At 43.0% G+C, this 22258-nt stretch overlaps 1 protein-coding gene across 2 annotated transcripts; it reads right to left on the reverse strand.

The window, feature by feature from the left end:
- Positions 1-284: 284 nt before the first annotated feature.
- On the reverse strand, positions 285-19629 carry LOC147452545 (protein LEAD-SENSITIVE 1-like). Of its 2 annotated transcripts, XM_086518194.1 has the most exons (3): positions 19344-19629; positions 878-1370; positions 285-803 (listed from the first exon to the last, which is right to left on the reverse strand). In XM_086518194.1, exons 1-3 carry the CDS (start codon positions 19435-19437, stop codon positions 635-637), a joined length of 756 nt encoding a protein of 251 aa, XP_086374320.1. In that variant the 5' UTR covers positions 19438-19629; the 3' UTR covers positions 285-634. The 2 variants fall into 2 exon arrangements, with proteins under 2 accessions (XP_086374320.1, XP_086374319.1); XM_086518193.1 differs by having other exon boundaries at positions 285-1370; positions 19344-19619.
- Between the last annotated feature and the right edge of the window lie 2629 nt (positions 19630-22258).

The raw sequence follows: 22258 nt of genomic DNA on the forward strand, positions 1-22258 counted from the left end.
GTCTTTACCATTTTTTTGAAAAATTTTGAAACCATAATCTAATGGTGAACACAATGGAAAGAAAGAGTTTATATTCTAACGAATATAAAAAGTTTGCATTGTCCTGATTTTAAAATCACCCCAAAATAATGATTTTAAAACCTCGTAAGTGGACGAAAAGAAAATGACAATCTAACAGGATTGCATATCTCAAACACAGGCTCAAATACTCTTAACACACCTTCGAAAAAGAAAAGAAAATTTAAAATTGTGGCAGGGACATCACATGGATGGAAAAGCAGGGGTTGCTTTTTGACAGGCATTTTACCATATTACCCTTTTTTTAGGGGTGAAAATGTGAGCTACCCTGCAAAAATTACAGTAAAATGCCAAATAATAATAAAAGCCTACAAATTTGAAGGGTAAGGATGCCCGTCAAAAATCACCCCAGCTTTTAAGTAGCACTTGAAGCTCTAAAATCCAAGATGCACTGGGCTTTTAGAAAGTTGGTGTTAAGCATGCAACAATGCAGGAATGAGAACCCTCATAATGTAATGACTGCTGATGAGAAAGATTCTACTTGCAGCATCGACAAATGCACATTGTATGAAAGGGCTTATTATGTACAATGCAAATAGCTGCTAGTAAGAGTATGCTATCTTGTCTGCCACCCAATCATTCTCCAAGGCACGCCCCATTCTCCGACCCACTTGGGTTCGCTACATCTGACTGAGTGTCTGCTTGTAGAATCTGCGATGAAGGCCCCAGCCTTATTACCAGATCTTCCACAGCTATCTTTGCGACATCTTTCCGCACACCAACATCTGCAGCATACCTGCTTAAGCAATACATTCCTACACTCACTACAATGCAGCCCCACGATTGCGTGACTAAAAACCTTAAAGGTGAGGAGAACACAGCTGCCAGAGGTGCCCCAAGAAATGATATCGCTTGCCCGCTTCTTCCAATCGATCTCCTTTCGATAACAAGAAGACCCGTCCTGCAGTACACTGCAAAGTCTTCACAGTTGTTGTGAAAAATATGGTAGCACCCAAATCCATTTGCCAGAAGGTAGCGTGAGCGGTGCAGAACTGTCTCTGGCGTATCCGACATGGCCAGGGTGCACATTCCTCCCCGCGCTTTTGCAAGAAAAATGAGTGCATTTTCATTGTATTGAAACCTATATAGTGGCTGCCCACTTAGGAAGCACTCCAGGCATGTCAACACAACTCCATTTCTCCCTTTATTTACTCCACATTTTGTGCATGGGCTCGACGTCTGTGATGGAGATAAGGAGCTTGAAAATATTTTGTCCAAGCAAGTTCCAGTTCCCGTTTCTTCACCCTGGCCTCTTGTAAAGTGGATCACAGAATCATCCCCGACATAAATGCCTGCACACGCACAGCAGTCTCATTCAAATGCAAAATTTTGTTGAATATGTCCGTAAAGAAACTCACCCACTTTGCAGATTCTAATTCAGCAAGGTTGCAACTTGCTGAATTAGCTATTCTTAAAGAATCAGGAAGAACTGCTTCGACACACTTTGAAAGATCTATTCTAACAGACTTGGGTATCCTTATTCTAGGCAGCCATTGCTCAGGTATCACACCTCAAAATCCAAGATACTGGTTCTCAAAGATGAGAAGAATAAAACAGCCGTAACGGACAAATGTGCATGGCAGACATGGACCTGAATTCTGTAGCCATCACCAGTTTACCACACAGCTACCAGGCTCCCTCTCAATTCCAATGGCAGTAGAACTTGCACGAAAACTCTCTCATGGAATATGCACAACTGAAACTACTGGACAGTATTGGCGATAGGTGTGGAGAGATGACATCGTAATCACAGAAAAGTAGCAACATAAAGAAGCCAAACAAGGTCAAACTCTTCATAACAATCAATGCTCTCACCCATAAAGACATATTTGTAGATCATCAGGAGCCCACGTCATAGGCTTCTCTGTTATGTCGCGCCACCAGGTACGCCCTTATTGCGATAGGTGTGGAGAGATGACATCGTAATCACAGAAAAGTAGCAATGTAAAGAAGCCAAACAAGGTCAAACTGGACTTGACTGTGCGGCGAGGATCTGCTGCGGGAAGGTGAGATCTGCGAGGTTCGAGGGTCCCACTGCGATGTCTGACTGCTGAAAACTGAAAACGCTGGTCTCTCTTGAGGTCTTGTCGCGATGAATCTGCAAAACGCTGAGGTTGCTGCCTGATCCAAAAACGCTAGGGCTGAATCTGTCTTCTTGATGCAAAAACACTAGGGGTTTTTGCTGTCTTGCTGCTGCTGAGGCTGATCTGCAATCCAAATCGCTAGGGCTGATCTGGGTGAAAAACGCTAGGCCTTGCAAATGCAAAAACGCTAGGTTTGCTGATGGGGGTGAGTCTTGCTGAGAAGGTGCCTGTTGAACAGATGTTTCTGCTGCCTCTTCTGCCTGAAAGTGCTAGCGCTAGATTTCTTTATATACTAGCCCTACCCAGTTCCAAACAAAAGTCACTTAAAAATAATTAGTGAAAAATGTCAAAAATAGGGAAAATAGATCTAAGCATTGTAAAAATGCTCCTGATGAGTTCTGACTGTAATCTGATGATCATGATGTGTGCAACCAGAGGATATGCATCTAATCTAAGTGCCTGGACATGCACGGTCTGCGAACAGACTCACAAAAGTGCCACATCACTTCCTATTCTAACTGACTGAACTGAACTGAACCCATGTCATGAAGTAGCTTGTCCACGTACACATAGGGTTAGATGTGCACGTGACATCTCGGGCATGCTTCCTGGAGAAGGTGCAAAGTCTGGAGTAATGGCTTGTACTCTGTTGATGCAATAAAGAAATACCGAAGGGGCGCCAAGGTTTAAGGCCAACACTCTCTGAGGTGGAATTCCGTCACTCCGTGTTGCGCGTCGTCTCTCTCTCTCTCTCAGTTCAGCTATTATTGAAGTGCTAAGAGTCTGTTCAGTCTGTACTTTTCTATTGGCACGTGGTGCCTGTCTTTTGACACCTTATGCATGTCGAACTTGACCTTTTGGCATACTAAACAACTGCGAACAAAGTCTTCCACATCCTTTCTGAGTCTCGGCCAATAGAAGTAACGCTCCACACCTTCAAGGTGGTATCTATGCCGCGATGACCCATAAAAGGTGGGCAATGGCACTCTGTCAAGACCTTTCCCTCAAAGGCTGTGTAACACAGAACATCGTTTTCCTCATCAAAAAGTAGCCATCTCGTATGGAATACCCTGAAACTGTCTCCCCATTCTGTATCCGAGTAAAAATGTAGGCAAAGTCAAGATCGGTGGTGTACTCGTCAACCATATCCTTGAAGCTTCTGTGATGAATCGCAGAAATAGCCAAAACTAAGGGCTTCCGAGACAATGCATCTGCCACTAAATTTTTATGTCCCTGAACATGGACAAAGGTGGGCAATGGCACTCTGTCAAGACCTTTCCCTCAAAGGCTGTGTAACACAGAACATCGTTTTCCTCATCAAAAAGTAGCCATCTCGTATGGAATACCCTGAAACTGTCTCCCCATTCTGTATCCGAGTAAAAATGTACGCAAAGTCAAGATCGGTGGTGTACTCGTCAACCATATCCTTGAAGCTTCTGTGATGAATCGCGGAAATAGCCAAAACTAAGGGCTTCCGAGACAATGCATCTGCCACTAAATTTTTATGTCCCTAAACATGGACAATCTGGAAGTGAAACTATGACAAGATGTTAACCCATCGCATCTGCTTTTCCAAAAGTTGCTTCTGTGACAAGAAGTATCGTAGACTCTGATGATTTGTAAAAACTGTGAAATTGGCTCTGAGTAAATATTGTTGCCACTGTGTAAGAGCATGAATCACTGCCAATAGCTCTTTCTCATATATCTGTGTTACCAATTCTGCCGTGAAAACATCCTACTTTCATAAGCAATCACATGGCCTTCTTGCATCAAGACTGCTCCCAGACTACGACCACAAGCATCACAATAAACTTCGAACGGCTTTTGCAAATCTGGCAAAGCCAACACTGGTCCAGTAGTCAATTTTTCTTTCAAAATATGAAAAGCATTCACCTCTATCGGTACCCACATAAAAGGGACTTCTTTTTGGGCCAGTAAATGCAAAGGCAACTGTACGGACGCTCTGCGTTTTGCCCTGACTAATGATGTGGCAACTGTACAGAATTCCATGATTTGCGCTGCCAGCTTTTGGACCATTTTCTTGAGATTTTGCTAAAGCCTCCCGGACCTTGGCAAAAGCAGTGTCCAAGTCCCTCGTGTACTGGTCGGCTTCAAAAATCTTATCCGTAGTGCTAAGAGTGGAACCTTCACAGCACCTTCAATGATCTCAAATGGCGCCTTCCCCGTCGAAGAGTGAATTGTGTTATTGTAGGCAAATTCCACCGAGGGCAAAAAAAATTCTCATCGAGTCTTGTGGTCAGATTGCCCATCTGTCTGCAGGTGGAATGATAATGAGAACTCTAACCGTGTGCCAATGTTCTCCCAAATAGCCCTCCAAAACAAACTCGTGAATCGGGGATCTCTATCGGAGACTATTGTCTCAGGCATGCCATGTGAAAGTGCAAAGCAGAAGGTACTGGTAGGTGCGCGTCGTGATGTTGTGCAGGATTGGGGCAAGAAGCAGGAGGCAGAGTGCAGTAGAGAGGAAGCGCTAGGGATCGAAGCAGGGAGAGAGAGAGAGAGCTCACGTTTTTGGGGAAAACTCAATAAGTGAGTTTTGGGTTTTCCCACTTTTATTATAAGTGACTTTAAAAATATTTCTAGGTTTAAGGTTCAATATGAACCTAGACAAAGTATAAAATTGTACAAAAAGAGGTTATTTAAGCCTTTAACCCAACAACCTCCCACTTAAAGGCATAAATGACGCCTTTTAAGTTAACCAACTCCTACCAGCTGTATACAATGCTCATGTTAAGCCTTAGCAAGACTCTTAGTGAGAACATCTACAGGGTTATCCTATGTATGGATCTTAGTCAAGGTGACTAGATCATCCTCCAATACCTGTCGTATGAAGTGGTACCGCACATCTATGTGTTTGGTACGCGCATGAAACATGGCATTTTTGGCTAAATAGACGACACTCTAGCTATCACAACCCAACACGGGTGTATGAGTAGGCATACCAAGTACCTTTCTTGAGATAAAAACAACAATTTCAACTTTCTATCTCTTTTAATACGCATGCCCAAAATATGCTCTGCATCACCCAAATCCTTCATAGCAAATGCTAAATTTAGCTTAGTTTCAGAGCATCAAGACTAGTCTTATGTTTCCCGGCAAGCAGCATGTCATCGACATAGAGAACAAGTATGATGGGACTACTATCTTCATCTCTTTTGGTATACAAACAATGATCTGCATGGCTGCGTTTAAAGCCTTGAGACAGCATAAAAGTGTCAAACTTCTTATACCACTGTCGTGATGATTGTCTCAAACCATACAGAGCCCTTTTCAGTTTGCGTACAAGTTCCTCGCGTGTAGGAACTACAAAACCTTCAGGCTGTTTCATGTATATGTCCTCTTCAATGTCACCATGCAAAAACCTTGTCTTTACATCCATTTGATTCAATTCCAAATCAAGCACCGCAACGAGAGCAAAAAGGACACGTAAAGTTGTAAGCTTTACAACAGGAGAAAAGATTTCTTAAAAATCAATTCCTTCTTTCTGTGCATATTCTTCTGCAACCAATCTTGCCTTGTACTTGGGTTTTTCATCCACTATCTTAATCTTGTATACCCATTTGTTAGGAAGAGCCTTTCTCCCTTTAGGCAATGACACAAGATCCCAAGTATCATTTGCATACAAGGATTTCATTTCCTCTTGCATCGCAAGCTCCCACTTACTATTTGACTCACATGATTTGGCCTCTTTATATGTAAGAGGTTCACCCTCATCTGTCAACATTACATGATCCAAAGAGGGGTTAAATCTCTGCGGTTGCCTTCTCAAACGAGTTGACCTACGTACCCAATGATCTACATTCTCAGGCAACGGTTCTACATCATAAGGCAACTCATTTTCAGCTCTATCATGCTGCTGAAAATCATTTTCAGCCAATTCAGGTGGCTGTCCATCCTCAATAAGAGCATCAAATTCATGTCCTACCTCTTCTGGCTCAAGGTTAACTGGCTGATTATCAATTTCAGCTTGCGGTAATGCATCATGAGGCTCTTTTTCAACATCAATGGGTGGTATGGGAGGTGAAATCTGACTGTTTTCTTGTCAGCATCAGATTTTGTAGCATTCTTAAGTAATTTTGCCTCATTGAACACTACATCTCGGCTGCGTATTACCTTTCTAAACTATGGTAACTGTAACAGACTTGGACACTCCAAGTCAAGAATCAATCACCACAGCACCAAATAACCACTTCAAAACAATTCACAGATCACAATAGATTTACACTGGCCCGACGGAGTTCCATGCCTAGAGATATTGGCCCCAAAGACTGCCGCCCCTTTCAGTATTTCTTTATGTATTAAAATCAATGTTAAAGTACAAAGAGAGGTTAGGGTTTCACTCTCAGACTCTGCGTCCAGATGCTCTGCAGAGTGAGCCCTAAACCGTGTATTTAAAGGTTACAAGGGATGCCCAAAAGCAGAGCCCCACAAGCTTCCAATTCAAAAGCAATCTCTATCTCTCTCTAGAGAGCCAAAAATAAAGCAAATTCTCTCTTGCGTAGCAAAAAGCCTGCAAATAGCGTCGCTAGAAAGGAGAAAAAGCATCTTCCGCGATTTTCGAAAATCCGTACGCTAACCACGTGGCATTTTTCAGCCTGAAAATTAGGGTTAGGGTCTCCAAAAATTAGGGTTTCTGCAAATTAGGGTTTTTGGCAGAATTTAGGGTTTGCAAAAATTTTAGGGTTTCTAGCAGAAATCAGGGTTTCTGCTGTCGGTAGCCACGCCATCACTTTGTTACATACCACCCTCTTGAAAGCATTGTAATCGACCGCGATTACGCCTGCAAAACCGACAGAAGCCATAAACTGTCTTAGCAGACACTAACTGTTAGTACCTACGTACTAGGAACACACATCTAGCACATTACCAAATCGACAGTCACATCACAGGACATCACAGGACATCACTAGACATCACATGACATTCAACATTCATTCGGATCTTAGACCATGATTTATCGGCAATGTAGCTAGCAATCACATCTAGGTCCAATCGGGACCTCATCGATGTCCGATTGACTAACCACTATTGCAACCATGTCTATTCGAGATCAATCAGACCAAAATGCTACAATCATTTTGTCTATCAGTTCCTGCACTTAAAAGAAGTCAAGAACAAATCAATATCATAATGAGGAATTCCATTTCATAAAGTCATACAGCAGAATACTGTCAGCTTTCAGTATCCGTGAAGCTCAAAGAGACATCAATGACTCTAGTATCTAAATCAAGGCATTTGTCGACAAAGGAGCGGAGTGACTCCCCTCTTGTGCATCCCACTGCACCAGATCTCCCGCCAAGCTGAATTCTGGGTTCTGTTTGGAGTAGACTATGCTAAACCAAAAGCATCGAGGTAAAGTTTCACAATCTGAGGAGTATCTGGCATCTGCTAGGTCCTCCTCCTCCATCCACTTCGCATCCAATGCAGGATAGTTCTTGAACTTAACCAAGAACCGCCTTCGGACTTTACCTTTATTCTTTGTATTCTTATGTGCCAAAATCTGTTCGAGAACAAGGATCTCCTCGTTTTCTTCCACTTCGGGTTGCTCATCAGACTCCCCATCATCAGGCACATCACCCTTAAAAGGTTTCAAGAGACTCACATGGAATGCATTGTGAATCCTCCAAGTATCTGGCAGTTTCAATCGGAAGGAGACATCATTTATCTTTTCAGTGATCTGGAAAGGTCCGTAGTATCGCATACTAAGCTTTGAAAAAAGTCTCTCCTTTCCCTTTTTTTTTCTTAGGCGTGCCTTCTCAAAACGTAAGAGCACCCAATCATCCTCCTTCAATTTCAAGTCGCGACGATGGAGATCCATTGCCTTTTTCTATCGTTCTTGAGACTTCTGCAAAGTCTCGCGAACCTTGGCAAAAGCCGTATCCAAATCTCACGTATATTCATCCGCTTCAAAAATCTTATCTTTCGTGCTTAGGAAGGGTGGAACCTTCGTAGCACCTTCAACAATCTCAAATGGCGTCTTCCCCGTCGAAGAGTGTATCGTATTATTGTAAGCAAATTCCACCAAAGGTAGGTACTTTTCCCATTGAGTCTTCTAATCTAAGATATAAGACTTCAATAAATCTAGATCCAGTGAATTTGCAATCTTAGATTGCCCATCAGTCTGCGGGTGGAACGATGACGAGAACTGCAACCGCGTGCCAATGTTCTCCCAAATTGCCTTCCAAAACAAACTCGTAAATCTGGGGTCTCTATCGGAGACAATCGTCTCAAGCATGCCATGTAATCTGAAGATCTCGGCCACAAACAGTCTCGCTAAGTGATCCGGCTTGACTGTTTTCTTTACTGAAATGAAATGAGCCTGTTTGCTAAATCTGTCAATAACAGTCTAGATACCATCGTGACCACTTTGTGTTCTTGGGAGATCAAAAATGAAATCCATTGCAATACTTTCCTAGGGGCGGGTGGGTATGGGTAAAGGCTGTAACAATCCCTCTGCCTTATGCCTGTCAAACTTGACCTTCTGGCATACTAAGCAGCTGCACACAAACTCTTCCACATCCTTTTTGAGTCTCGGTCAATAGAAGTATCTCTTTACCCCCTTCATGGTGGTAGCAATGCCGCGGTGACCCGTAAAAGGTAGACAGTGGCATTCAGTCATAACCTTTTCCCTCAACGGCTGTGTAACGCACAACATGATTTTTCTCATCAAGTAGCCTTCCAGAATGGAGTATCCTGCTACTGTCTCCCCATCCCGTATCCATGTGAAAATATCCGTAAAAGCTTTATCTATGGCATACTGGTCGACCATAACCTCGAAGCTCCTATGATGTATCGCGGAAATAGCCAGAACCAACGGCTTCCGAGACAAAGCATCTACCACCACATTCTTCTGTCCCTGCATATGGACAATCTGAAAGTGACACTGTGACAAGATGTTTGCCCACCGCATCTGCTTTTCCGATAGCTGCTTCTGTGACAAGAAGTAGCGCAAACTCTGATGGTCTGTAAAGACAATAAAATCCGCTCCGAGTAGGTAATGCCGCCACTGATTAAGAGCATGGATAACCGCCAAAAGCTCTTTCTCATAAATCTGTGCTGTCATCTCCGGCCTAGAGAACAATCGGCTCTCGTAAGCAATGACATGGCCTTCTTGCATTAAGACCGCACCCAAACTACGACCACAAGCATCACGATATACTTCAAAATGACTTCTGCAAATCCGGCAAAGTCAAAACTGATCCTATAGTCAATTTCTCTTTCAATGTCTGAAAGGCAGTCACCTCTGTGGATCCCCACGAGAAAGGGACTCCTTTCTGTGTCAAGATATGCAAAGGGGAAGCAACCTCTACAAACTTTCGTATAAACCGCCTGTAGTACGAACACACTCCCAAGAAGCTTCTAACTTCATGGACATTCTTCAAATCGGGCCAATCACGTATAGTCTCTATCTTGGCCGGATCCATTTGCACTCCTGAGGCTGAGACAATGTGTCCCAAAAAGTGTATTTTTGGTAGGAAAAATTCACTTTTCTTTGCATTAATCACTAACTTGTGATCTCGTAATGCCTGAAAGACCTGAAGCAGATGGTCTCTGTGTTCTGCCTCATTCTTGGAGAAAACAATGATGTCGTCAAAGAAAGTGCCAACAAATAGCCTGTACTCTCGATAAATCATGTCCATCATCCGGTTAAGTGTCGCAGGAGCATTGGTTAAGCCAAAAGGCATCACCAAAAACTCAAATAACCCAAAAGTAGCCCGAAAGGCTGTCTTGTAGACGTGTCCCGAAGTGATTCGGATCTGATGATATCGACTCTTCTGGTCAATCCTGCTAAAGCACGAGGATCCCTATAACCTGTCGAGTATATCATCGATCCTAGGAATCAAAAATCTGTTCTTGATGGTGATTTTGTTGAGAGCTCTATAATCTATGCACATTCTCCAAGATCCGTCTTTCTTCAAAACCAACAACACTGGAGAGCAATACGGTGAAGTACTAAGGTGGACAAGACCCTTTTCCAAGAGGTCTTTCACTTGGTTCATAATCTCTTCATTCTGTGCTCGGCTCACACGGTAAGGTGGCTGGTTAGTTGGTGTGCTTCCAGGTATCAGATCAATGGTATGATCTTCAGGACGAGCAGGTGGTAACTCGCCTAGTAGGCCCTCTGAGAAGCAATCGGCGTGAGTGTGGAGAAAATCTTGGCGTTCTTTATCAAGTTTAGACATATTTGTCCTATCCTTATCGCTCAATTCTTTCATAAAGATCAAGTAAACAAACAGACTGGATTTCATTAATTTTGAAATGGCCGAAGCCGATACAATAGGTACAGACTCGCCCTTCAGTTTAATATCAAGTACAGTTGTTTTGTCCTTCTCTGTAGTCAAAGTTGCTTTTCTCGCCCGATAATCGACCACGACGCTGTTCTTGTGGTACCAGGGAATCCCTAAGGGAACATCACAACCCTCCAAAGGCATTATGAAGAAGTCCTTATGCCCCAAATACCCTTGACAATGCAACCGAAGTTTGCCAATGACAGGTGTAATGGCTACGTCCTTGCCGGGTGCCGCTAGAACTGCCTCCGCAAGTGGTCCCATCCGATCGGGAGTGATCTCGAGCCGCGCCGCCAATTCTGGTGAAATGAAGTTGGCCTTGGCTCCTCCATCAAAGAAGATCAGGGCCTCTTGATCTTTCACTTTGCCACAAGCTCAACAAAGTTTTGTACTCTCGTCCATGGTGTCAGGATCCGTACCCACACAATTTGGAACCAGTCTTGTTTTCATCTTGCCTTTTCGTCCACGTTCCTCAGCTGCTCTCGAACTCTCAGGCCTGTCATCGTCCTTATCATTTTGTTCTTTCTGTGCCTTTTTAGGACACTTTGCGGAGATATGTCCGTGTTCCCCGCATCCAAAGCACTTCCCCTCCTTGATGAATCGAGCTCGCTCCTGAGGAGTAAGCTTGGGTCGTGCATCCTTTTTCTCTAGGTTGCTCTTTTTCTTTCTACTTTCATTCCCAGATGTCTGTTCGGCTAGTTGTGTCATGGCCTCATCTGTGGGGAGGTCAGACTACCAGAGTGAATGACAAAGCCCCGCTTCACATGACTCATCAACTCCTGAATAGAAGCTGACTTTTGTTCCAAGCAGTGATCTCGGATCTCTGTAGGTAGACCCAAGGTATACCGCTCAATCTGTTCTCTGAACGAGATCTTCTTGAATGAAGAGGCGGGTAGAAAAGAGCTCCAGAATCTCTCACAGTAAGCATTAATTGTATCTTTCTTGGTCATTCGAAGATGGTTCCAAGCAGCTCGTATGTCTCGTTCATACTCTTGCGTCAACCAAGAAGAAATGAAAAGCTTCTTAAATTTCAGCCATTTAACTGGCGCAGTCTTGTTTAAAAGAAGCGTGGACCAAAGTGCGAGCATTCCCTTCAAAGTAAGAGGCAGCTCTCCGAATCTTGGAGTGCTCTGAGTAGCGTCCTCCCGCGAAGAAGCTCGTATGTCTCGTTCATACTCTTGCGTCAACCAAGAAGAAATGAAAAGCTTCTTAAATTTCAGCCATTTAACTGGCGCAGACTTGTTTGAAAGAAGCGTGGACCACCAAGTGCGAGCATTCCCTTCAAAGTAAGAGGCAGCTCTCCGAATCTTGGAGTGCTCTGAATAGCGTCCTCTAGCGAAAGCAATGTCAAACTGCTGTATAAAAGACAAAGCCTTCGAAGCATCTATATCCTGAAAAAGTATCAAATTTGATCGAGTGGCCACCTTCCTTAAACTCTCGAACCTTCTTGCTTTTATCTTCCAGAAAGTCATACTGGTTGGCTTTATAAAAATTCTTCTTGTTCACATAAAATTTTCCGTCATCGGAGTCTGAGCTGTCTGTAGACGAGTCCTCAGTAGAACTGTCAGTCTCTAGGCAAGATTTAGCCTTCTTTGCCATTTTCTTGCCCTTTCCGAAGCATTGTTTCTTGCTTCGCTTTTTACCTTTTCTGTCTTCTTCGCTCGAATCTGAAGAGCTAGAAGAACTGTCAAAAGAGGAAGAAGAAGAAGAACTGGGTACTCCTTCAAAGTGAACACGCTTCTTCTGTTTCTTTGCTTTGTCAAATGTCGACTGACGACCCAAATAACCCAGGAAGTCAATGCCTTTCTTCTGCTTTTTGCAGTGCTTTTTGGCTTTCCTTTGCGCATCAAAAAGCTGAGCAATTTGTGCATCAACCACCTTTTCTAATTCCTTCTCTGAATATTTCTTGTGAGCAGAAGGTTTCTTAAGAGTGGGTTTCAGGGGTGGTGTAGTGGTTTTTTGCCACTGCTCGTGCACTTCCTGAAAAGAAGTCTCGCTCATATACTTTGCAAATTTTGGGTCCTTCGCATAATTGAGCATCATCTTTGTTGCATCGCCGATCAATTGACGACACTCCATCTCTCGCCACTCTACCTGAGTAGGCCGAGGGGGGCCATACTCTCTGCCAGAATCTTCGTTGTGATCCTTGCCCGCATCTTCAGATGCAGAGGGAGTCGACTGATCCTTGAGTGAAGCCATAGGTGCCGCGGAAAAAATTTGGGGATCGGATTTCCCCTAGAAGAGAAATCGGCCGTGCTCTGATACCACTGTAACAGACTTGGACACTCCAAGTCAAGAATCAATCACCACAGCACCACATAACAACTTCAAAACAATTCACAGATCACAATAGATTTGCACTGGCCCGACGGAGTTTTGTGCCTAGAGATATTGGCCCCAAAGACTGCCGCCCCTTTTGGTATTTCTTTATGTATTAAAAATCAATATCAAAGTACTAAGAGCGGTTAGGGTTTCACTCTTAGACTCTGCGTTCAGATGCTCTGCAGAGTGAGCCCTAAACCGTGTATTTAAAGGTTACAAGGGATGCCCAAAAGCAGAGCCCCAAAAGCTTCCAGTTCAAAAGCAATCTCTCTCTCTCTAGAGAGCCAAAAATAAAGCAAATTCTCTCTTACGTAGCAAAAAGCCTACAAATAGCGTCGCTAGAAAGGAGAAAAAGCATCTTCCGCGATTTTCGAAAATCCGTACGCTGGCCACGTGGCATTTCAGCCGCTTTAGGGTTTCAGCCAAAAAATTAGGGTTAGGGTTTGCAAAAATTAGGGTTTTTGCAAATTAGGGTTTTTGGCAGAATTTAGGGTTTGCAAGAATTTTAGGGTTTCTGCTATCGGTAGCCACGTCATCACTTTGTGACAGTAACCACACTCTATAGCCCATTTCACCTTCTTCCCCATAACCTAGGAAGACTCCTTTAATGGACTTCTCAAGTCATTGCGTACATGAACAAAAGCTTCGCAGCCAAATATTCTCAAATGATCATAAGAGGCAGGTTTACCAGACCAAACCTCCTTTGGAATGTCATTTTTCAACGTACTATTAGGAGAGCGATTGCAAATATGAACTGCAGTTTTCAATGCCTCCCCCCAAAACTCTTGGAAAAGATTAGCGGTGGACAACATGCAACGCACTCTCTCGCATAAAGTACGATTATACCTCTCAGCCACACCATTAGAAGACGGATTATAAGGGGCTGTCAACTCCCTTTTAATCCCATTTTCATCACAAAAACGCTGAAATTCAGCGGATACATACTCTCCTCCATTATCAGATCTGAGACATTTAAGCTTAGTACTCTTTTGCGTAGTGACAAAAGCATGAAACTTCTTAAAAGCATTAAAAGTCTAACTCTTACTTTTCAACAAATGCACCCATTCTTTCCTAGTACAGTCATCAATGAATGTAACAAAATACAATGCACCACCAAAAGACTTAACAGGCATAGTGCATACATCGAAGTGAATAAGATCAAGAGGATTAGCTTTGTGAGAGACACCAGAGTAATAAGAAGATTTCTTTTGCTTTCCATAAAGACAATCGTTACAAAAATCCAAGTTTTTGCCTTTTACATCAACCCTCTTCAGAGAGGAAAGCACATCAATACCCTTTTGGCTCATATGGCCAAGTCTCTTATGCCACAATTCCGTGTGTAAAGCAACTTCAGCAACAACAAGAAACTTGCAAGGCAAAGCTTTGCATCGAAGATAGTACAAAGTATCCCTTTTAGACCCATTTGCAACAAGCATAGAGCCCTTAAGCAGCTTCCATGAACCCCCAGCAAAGATGGTAGTATAACCATGTGCATCTAACTCGCCAACAGATAGCAAACTTTTCTTAATGCCTGGTATAAACCTGACATCATTCAACACAAGCTCTTGACCATTGTTAAGAGCCAAACGCATAGTACCCATTCCCTCAATATTGCAAGCAAAATTATCACCAAGGTACACCTTGCCATAATTGCCTGCAGCATATGTAGCAAAACACTCCAAAGATGGAGTCACATGGAATGAAGCACCAGAATCCACTATCGATTGGGATAGGTCATCATTAGCACTGAGCAATGTATTAATGACATCTTTCTTCGAGATAAGCATGTCTTCTGCATTAACTATCACCAAATCTGAGGGGCATGAAGCCGCAACCAAGATTTCCTCAACGTCTGACAACTCCTCAATGACCACACTAGAGAATACATTTGCATTCTCAACATCCCTGGAGGAATCACCTGCTGATTTTTCCCCTTTCTTCTCATCTTTCTTCTTCTTATCTTGCGTTTTCTTCTTCCTTTCATGCTCTTTCTTGAAATACCTACAATCGGGTTTCTTGTGACCCTTTCTGCCACATTGATAACAAGTGACATCCTTATCCTTTGTCTTGCTCTTACTCTTTGTCTTGCTCTTACTTCTATTTTGAGTCCTGTTGCTCGCATCACGCTTTTGATTTCTACCTCTTGCATTGTAGGCAGAACAACCACCTTCCCCACTAGACTTGCGTCTAATCTCTTCATTGAGAATAGACCCTCTAACACCGTCATACGTGAGGGTGAGACTGTTGCTCGAGGAGACAACCAAGGTTTCCCAAGTATCTAGCAATGTCATAAGAAAGAAAATGGTTTCCCAAGTATCTAGCAATGTCATAAGAAAGAAAATAGCTTTCAGCTTATCATCGAATTGCTGAAGCCCACTGTCCTGCAACTGACTCAACACACCTGCAAAAGCACTCAAATGCTCAGAAGCTGACTTCTAGTCATCAAGCTGCATATTCACCAACTTTCGCATCAAATGCACCTGGTTCACATGCGTGGTGTTTTCATAATTGGACTTTAGCTTTTGCGATATTGTATAAGATGAGTCCAAAATTTAAATGCTTGATGTCCGTCAAAATGTCATCATTGATAGCCATTTTGATGTAGGCCATAGCCTTCTTATTCAACCTAGTCCACTCTTCGTCAGACAAACCTGGCGGCTTATTCTCTTCCAATGCATCTTCACAATCCTTTAAGAAAAGGATACCTTGCATGCTTTCTTGCCAGAGGTCGAAGCCTTGACCATCGAACCGTTTGATTTCCATCAAACTTTTAGTGTCAGATGTGGAAGAGGAAGAAGCCATTTTAATTCAATCACAAGTGTGTATACAAGAGAGATGCAATAGACTGAAAATTTCAGCAAATAGGAGCAACCACAAGACTTTGCATACGATAGACCATAATTTCTTTACATGAAACTGTCCAAATCTGAAATTTCAGCTGAAAAGTGAAATTTCAAGCACCTACACTCAGCTTTTCACTCAATTTGTCACGACAAACATCAATACATGTGATCCCACAACTTTGGTACACCTGCATATTGCTGTTTTGACCTGTAATAACCTGTAAATCACCTGTTTTGACCTAAAAACAGCCTGTTTTGGGCTGTTTTGGTGACCTTTTCGACTTCGGAAGATCGCGATGGAAGCGAAATTGATCGCGGGAGAGCAATTTTAACTCGCTATCCAGCAGACTGCGCAGGGCTGTTTTGAAACCCTAGGGCTCTGATACCTGTTGAAAGCGCGAAGCAGAAAGTACCGATAGATGCACGTCCCGATGTAGTGCAAGATTGGGGCAAGAAGCAGGAGACGGAGTACAACAGAGAGAAAGCGCTAGGGATTGAAGCAGGGAGAGAAAGAGAGCTCACGTTTTTTTGGGAAAACTCGATTAAGTGAGTTTTGGGTTTTCCCACTTTTATTATAAGTGACTTTAAAAAAATGTGTCTAGGTTCATATTGCAAAGTATAAAATTGTACAAAAAGGGGTTATTTAGGCCTTTAACCCAACACCATGTAGTCGGAAAATCTGTGCAATGAACAAACTCGGTTTAAATGATCCGGCTTGACTGTTTTCTTTACTTGAATGAAGTGAGCTTGCTTGCTAAATCTGCTGATGACGGTCCAAATGCCATCATGCCCACTCTGTGTCTTCGGGATATCAAAAATGAAAACCATTGCAATACTTTTCCAAGGGCGGGTGGGAACGAGTAAAGGTTGTAGTAATCTCTATGCCTTATGCCTGTCAAACTTGATCTTCTGGCATACTAAACAACTGCGAACAAAGTCGTCCATATCCTTCTTGAGTCTCGGCCAAAAGAAGTAACGCTCCACACCTTTCATGTTGCATCTCTTTAAGTTCATACTGAGTAGGCCGAGGTGGCCCGTACTCTTCTTCTGTTAATTCGTTTAAATCTTCTGCGTGTTCTCCTGCCGCCTCAACGGATGCAGAAGAAGTCTACTGATTCTTTTTGGAATCCAGAAATGTCGCAAAATAAGGGATCGGGATTTCCCGGTAGAAGAGAAATTGGTCGTACTCTGATACCACTGTAACAAACTTGGATACCCCAAGTCGAGATTCTATCGCGACACAGCAGTGATTCACTTCAAACTTATTCACAGATCAAAAGAAAGTCGACATGGCTCGACATAGTTCCGTGCCAAGAGATATTGGCCCCACATACTGGTGCCCCTTTTCAGTATTTATTTTTATATTAATCTTTGAGTAAAGTACAACTGAGCTCGCAGGTGCTCGCGCTCAGACTCTATGTCCGCATCCTCTAAGAAGTGAGCCCCATCCTCTAGTCCCCAATCCTGCCTCGACCCTCTCCCTCCTCTCCCTCTCTGTCAGATTCTAACTATTTTCAGCCTATTAAATGTTCGTGTGCGCTCCTGTTTGTGACAGGTTTTCTCGCCAAATGCCCCCATGACACGTGGTCTAGCAACACTTCTCCTCCCCTCCCCCCCCCCCCCCCCCAATGAGGTCGTGCTAGCTGTCCTTTAACCTACTGTGATTCTTACTTTTTTGCTTCTTTCTAGAAAAGTTTCTTCCTCCAATATTTTGTTTTGTTTGCCTGCTTGTATGTTTGTGTGCTTGTGGGTTCCTTTCTTTTGTTTGTGTTGTGTATTTTCGTTACTTGTGTCTGTGTAATCTGCATGATCTTACTTGTCTGCCTAAGGGCGAGTGTGTGTATGTTTGCAAGTTGTCTGTTTACCGCTTGTTTCTCTATTTTGTTTCCCGGTTTTGAATAGTCAAGTCCAGCTTTTAGGGGTACTGGCAGATGGTGTAGGAGCCATATGGTTGGAGTCTTGAGCCTCTTCTTCGGCTCATCTTTCAGACTTTTACTCAATGACTGTCGTCTTTGTGCAAGTGCTAGATTTGTGTCGTCTAATGCCTCAGTACTTACAGTCTCTACTGAATTAGTTTACGGCTTATGTCTGTTTTTGTAGGCGTAGTCGAGGGCAATTACAATTCTTTCAAGAGGGGGGTATGTCACAAAATAATGACGTGGCATGACTGACTGGACACAACAAGTGACTTTATAAATGTTCCAACTTATGGGTTCCTTCTGACGGGGCCCAGGGGACACTAAGGATAAACAAAAAAAGGCACTCAAACTGTTGACGTGGACAGTTGTACGGAAACCTAGTAATCGTGTTGACAAGCTAACGTGGCAAGCCATACGAAAACCCGGAAACGCGTTGACTGTGCTGACGTAGCAGCCGTACGGAATTCCATGATTTGTGTTGGCTGGCTTTTGGGCCTAAACCTTTTGAGTTTGAAGCTTTTAAACTGATTGCTTTTGGAGCTTTGCTTTTGGCATCCCTTGTAAGTTTATAAGAGCCCCTAGGGCCTCACTCTGCAGAGGATCTAGATGCACAGTCTGAGAGCAGAGGTCCCTCGGGAGTTGTACTTGGCAATGATTAATGATAAAGAAATACCGGAAAGGACCAGACTTTGGGGCCAATACCTCTGAGCACGGAACTATGCCGAGCCATGTCGACTCTCTCTCTCTCTCTCTCTCTCTCTCTCTCTCTCTCTCTCTCTCTCTCTATTAAAGTTGAGTGGTTTTGAAGTTTCTATTCGTGTGTTGCTATTGATTTTCTCGCTTGGAGCGTCCAAGCATGTAACATGGAGTCTCATACAAGAGATTCTTTGGTGGAGTTTTCGGCTTCCCCATTAAAATTTGGGTGGATTGTTTCTGTTTCAACTTTCTCAGTCGTCCCTTACTCCCGTGTCCCTAGACTTTGATGTATCACCCATATTTTGTAACCCCTGTATCACTGGTAGTTTTTCCCCTCTGGTTTATTGTCACTGAATATTTTAGGGGTGTTTTCACTACCACTTCCATTTATTTTGGTATGCCTATGGGCTGATGTAATGACTTTGGGCCGGTAACTTGATTACATAATACAAAGGGTTCCAAGCCCCCTTTATCTTTCTAAAAGAAGAAAAACAACCCAGCTTCTTGGCATGTACTCTTGCATGAAAGAACCTGCAGACACTCACCACCCACGACTCTCTATACAGTGAAACCAAGCTTCTTGACCTCCTCCTTGTGTCACTTCCACGATATACAAACAATTTATTGTACCATTTCACACAATATACAAACACAAAGGTCTCTCCACTCATCTCGTATTGCAGAAAGATAAAAATAGAATAAAAATTCCATTAATCCATATTAACAAAAGCATGCCAACTTGCTAAGAGCACAACCCATATATATCTATTATGTTTTGTGCTATTATTACCAGCTGGGGTACGTGGTGTCCCTACTTTCAGTACCTTGGCCTTTTCAAAGTCTTGAAGGATGTGCCGGTTTCGTATCTTGGCTTCAATGAAGCTGGAAGGTCTGTTGATCTACATTTGCCACATTTATGCACCCACTTTCACAAAACTGACAGATATGACTCGTGAGCCTTGCTCCTTTTTGTATCCTGTACTCTCCAAAGGGGTGTGTGTGTGTGTGTGTGTGTGGAGGGAGAGAGAGAGAGAGAGAGAGAGAGAGAGAGAGAGAGAGAGAGACGAGAAACGACCAGAACAGGGAGAATACCATGATGAGCGTAGGTGTAAGCGAAACGCCAGGAGTAAATATGGTCGCCTGGTTGAAGATCTTCTTCCCTCACTCGGTTAGAGAGGAGGCCCATCTCCTACATGAGGAGATGGAGATATCGCGCTCTAAATCTTAGGTACGATTAGACGCGATGCAGTAGAGAAGAGTAAGAGAAAAGAGGAATGGTGGCACCATTATTTTCCACGTGGAAGACGAAAAGCGTAAACAGCAACGGTGCAATCATCGGCACTGCAATGTGGAACTAAACCGAGGTAAAGAGACTCAATCTCAGCTGCGCAAAACCTAAACGCACAGTAGGTGATACCCATTTTGGACAAGAAAATGGGATGGGAATCAATAAAGATCCAAAAACAAAGGTATAAATAAAAATCTAAAGCTTCAAACTAAACTCTTAAAACATGCATGCATGCAATGAGACACACACTCTCTCTCTTTCCCCCTGCACACAACAGACTTTATAGAGAACAAAATGCAGTATAGAAGCAAGTTTCTTACATTTGACTTTGAAGGGAAGGTTGCCTCGATCAAAAAAGCCATGAGCAAGCATGATTGAGATATAGGCTTTCTGCATTTTCTCTCAGCTCTGTGTGTGTGTGTGTGTGAGAGAGTGAGAGAGAGAGAGAGAGAGAGAGAGAGAGAGAGAGAGTGTGTGTGTGTGTGTGTGAGTGAGAGACTTTCTCATAGGACTTTATCATAGAGGTTTGTTGTTGCCTCCCCCCCAATCGAGAGGCGAGAGTCATACGGCCAAGGCGATTGTCAGTAAGAGTAGGGCCACCCTCTGCTTTTATATGCACAGCCTTAGAAACCTTATCTCAAGAATCATTTAAGCTACAATTTTTTTAAAGCTAGACCTAAACGCACAGTTGCCAAGCGACGTGCCCTAAACACATGCTTATGGATGCGAGCAGAATGGTAGGAAGAGGCAAGAGGTAATTGTTCTTGCAAGCTGCAGGGGATGGCGATCGCACTTGAAGTTGGCAAATTTGATGACAAGAGAAAGCTTGAATTGACACAATGAAAGAAAATGTTTATAGTTTTGCCTCGGTAGGCTATGAAATACTCACATGAAAAGTTCCACGAGAGAGCCCCAATTTACCAACTAGTTGTCCCCAATATTTGGCAAGCTATATTGAAAGATGTTGGCATGCCAATCCAAAAGAGGCCTTCTTTTGTACTGTTTTCGCTTATGATGCAATCCTTAAAGGGCATCCTTCTCACAAGTGTTACTCCATTCTTCTCTTCAATTGCAATGCTACGTGTGACAGCAACAAAAGGAAATAAAGAAACCCTCTCTCCTCACTTGGCGTACATATCAAGTAAAGAAATTCCTAGCATAGCATTGGTTTTGAAGAGCCCCTAATTGGCATTCTCAATAGGAAGTTGTTTGCTTATGTCAATTTCTTCCATATTTCCACATTCCTTTGACATAGCATAGGCTATTGCATCGAGAGAGAAGACCCCCCCTTCACCCACAGTTTTCTTACTCTGGTAGGAAGTCGTTTGCTTATGTCAATGTCTTCCATATTGCCACATTTCTTTGACATAGCATAGGCGATTGCATCAAGAGAGAAGACCCCCCCTTCACCCAGATTCTTCTTACTCTTGCCCTATCAGTGGGCATATGCTATACTAAATGTTGTTTAAGAGAAACCATCCTTAATAGGTCCTTATCCAACTTCCCCGATCGAGCATATGCTCTAAGAAGGTTTTAATAAGGGAAAGCATCCTCAATAAGTAGACCATTAAGAACTCAATGTGAGGTAATTGTTCTTGCAAGCTGCAGGGGATGGCGATCGCACTTGAAGTTGGCAAATTTGATGACAAGAGAAAGCTTGAATTGACACAATGAAAGAAAATGTTTATAGTTTTGCCTCGGTAGGCTATGAAATACTCACATGAAAAGTTCCACGAGAGAGCCCCAATTTACCAACTAGTTGTCCCCAATATTTGGCAAGCTATATTGAAAGATGTTGGCATGCCAATCCAAAAGAGGCCTTCTTTTGTACTGTTTTCGCTTATGATGCAATCCTTAAAGGGCATCCTTCTCACAAGTGTTACTCCATTCTTCTCTTCAATTGCAATGCTACGTGTGACAGCAACAAAAGGAAATAAAGAAACCCTCTCTCCTCACTTGGCGTACATATCAAGTAAAGAAATTCCTAGCATAGCATTGGTTTTGAAGAGCCCCTAATTGGCATTCTCAATAGGAAGTTGTTTGCTTATGTCAATTTCTTCCATATTTCCACATTCCTTTGACATAGCATAGGCTATTGCATCGAGAGAGAAGACCCCCCCTTCACCCACAGTTTTCTTACTCTGGTAGGAAGTCGTTTGCTTATGTCAATGTCTTCCATATTGCCACATTTCTTTGACATAGCATAGGCGATTGCATCAAGAGAGAAGACCCCCCCTTCACCCAGATTCTTCTTACTCTTGCCCTATCAGTGGGCATATGCTATACTAAATGTTGTTTAAGAGAAACCATCCTTAATAGGTCCTTATCCAACTTCCCCGATCGAGCATATGCTCTAAGAAGGTTTTAATAAGGGAAAGCATCCTCAATAAGTAGACCATTAAGAACTCAATGTGAGGTAATTGTTCTTGCAAGCTGCAGGGGATGGCGATCGCACTTGAAGTTGGCAAATTTGATGACAAGAGAAAGCTTGAATTGACACAATGAAAGAAAATGTTTATAGTTTTGCCTCGGTAGGCTATGAAATACTCACATGAAAAGTTCCACGAGAGAGCCCCAATTTACCAACTAGTTGTCCCCAATATTTGGCAAGCTATATTGAAAGATGTTGGCATGCCAATCCAAAAGAGGCCTTCTTTTGTACTGTTTTCGCTTATGATGCAATCCTTAAAGGGCATCCTTCTCACAAGTGTTACTCCAT

Source organism: Adiantum capillus-veneris, chromosome 8 (assembly GCF_014529385.1).
Source record: "Adiantum capillus-veneris isolate H3 chromosome 8, ASM1452938v2, whole genome shotgun sequence".
Classification (NCBI taxonomy): domain Eukaryota; kingdom Viridiplantae; phylum Streptophyta; class Polypodiopsida; order Polypodiales; family Pteridaceae; genus Adiantum; species Adiantum capillus-veneris.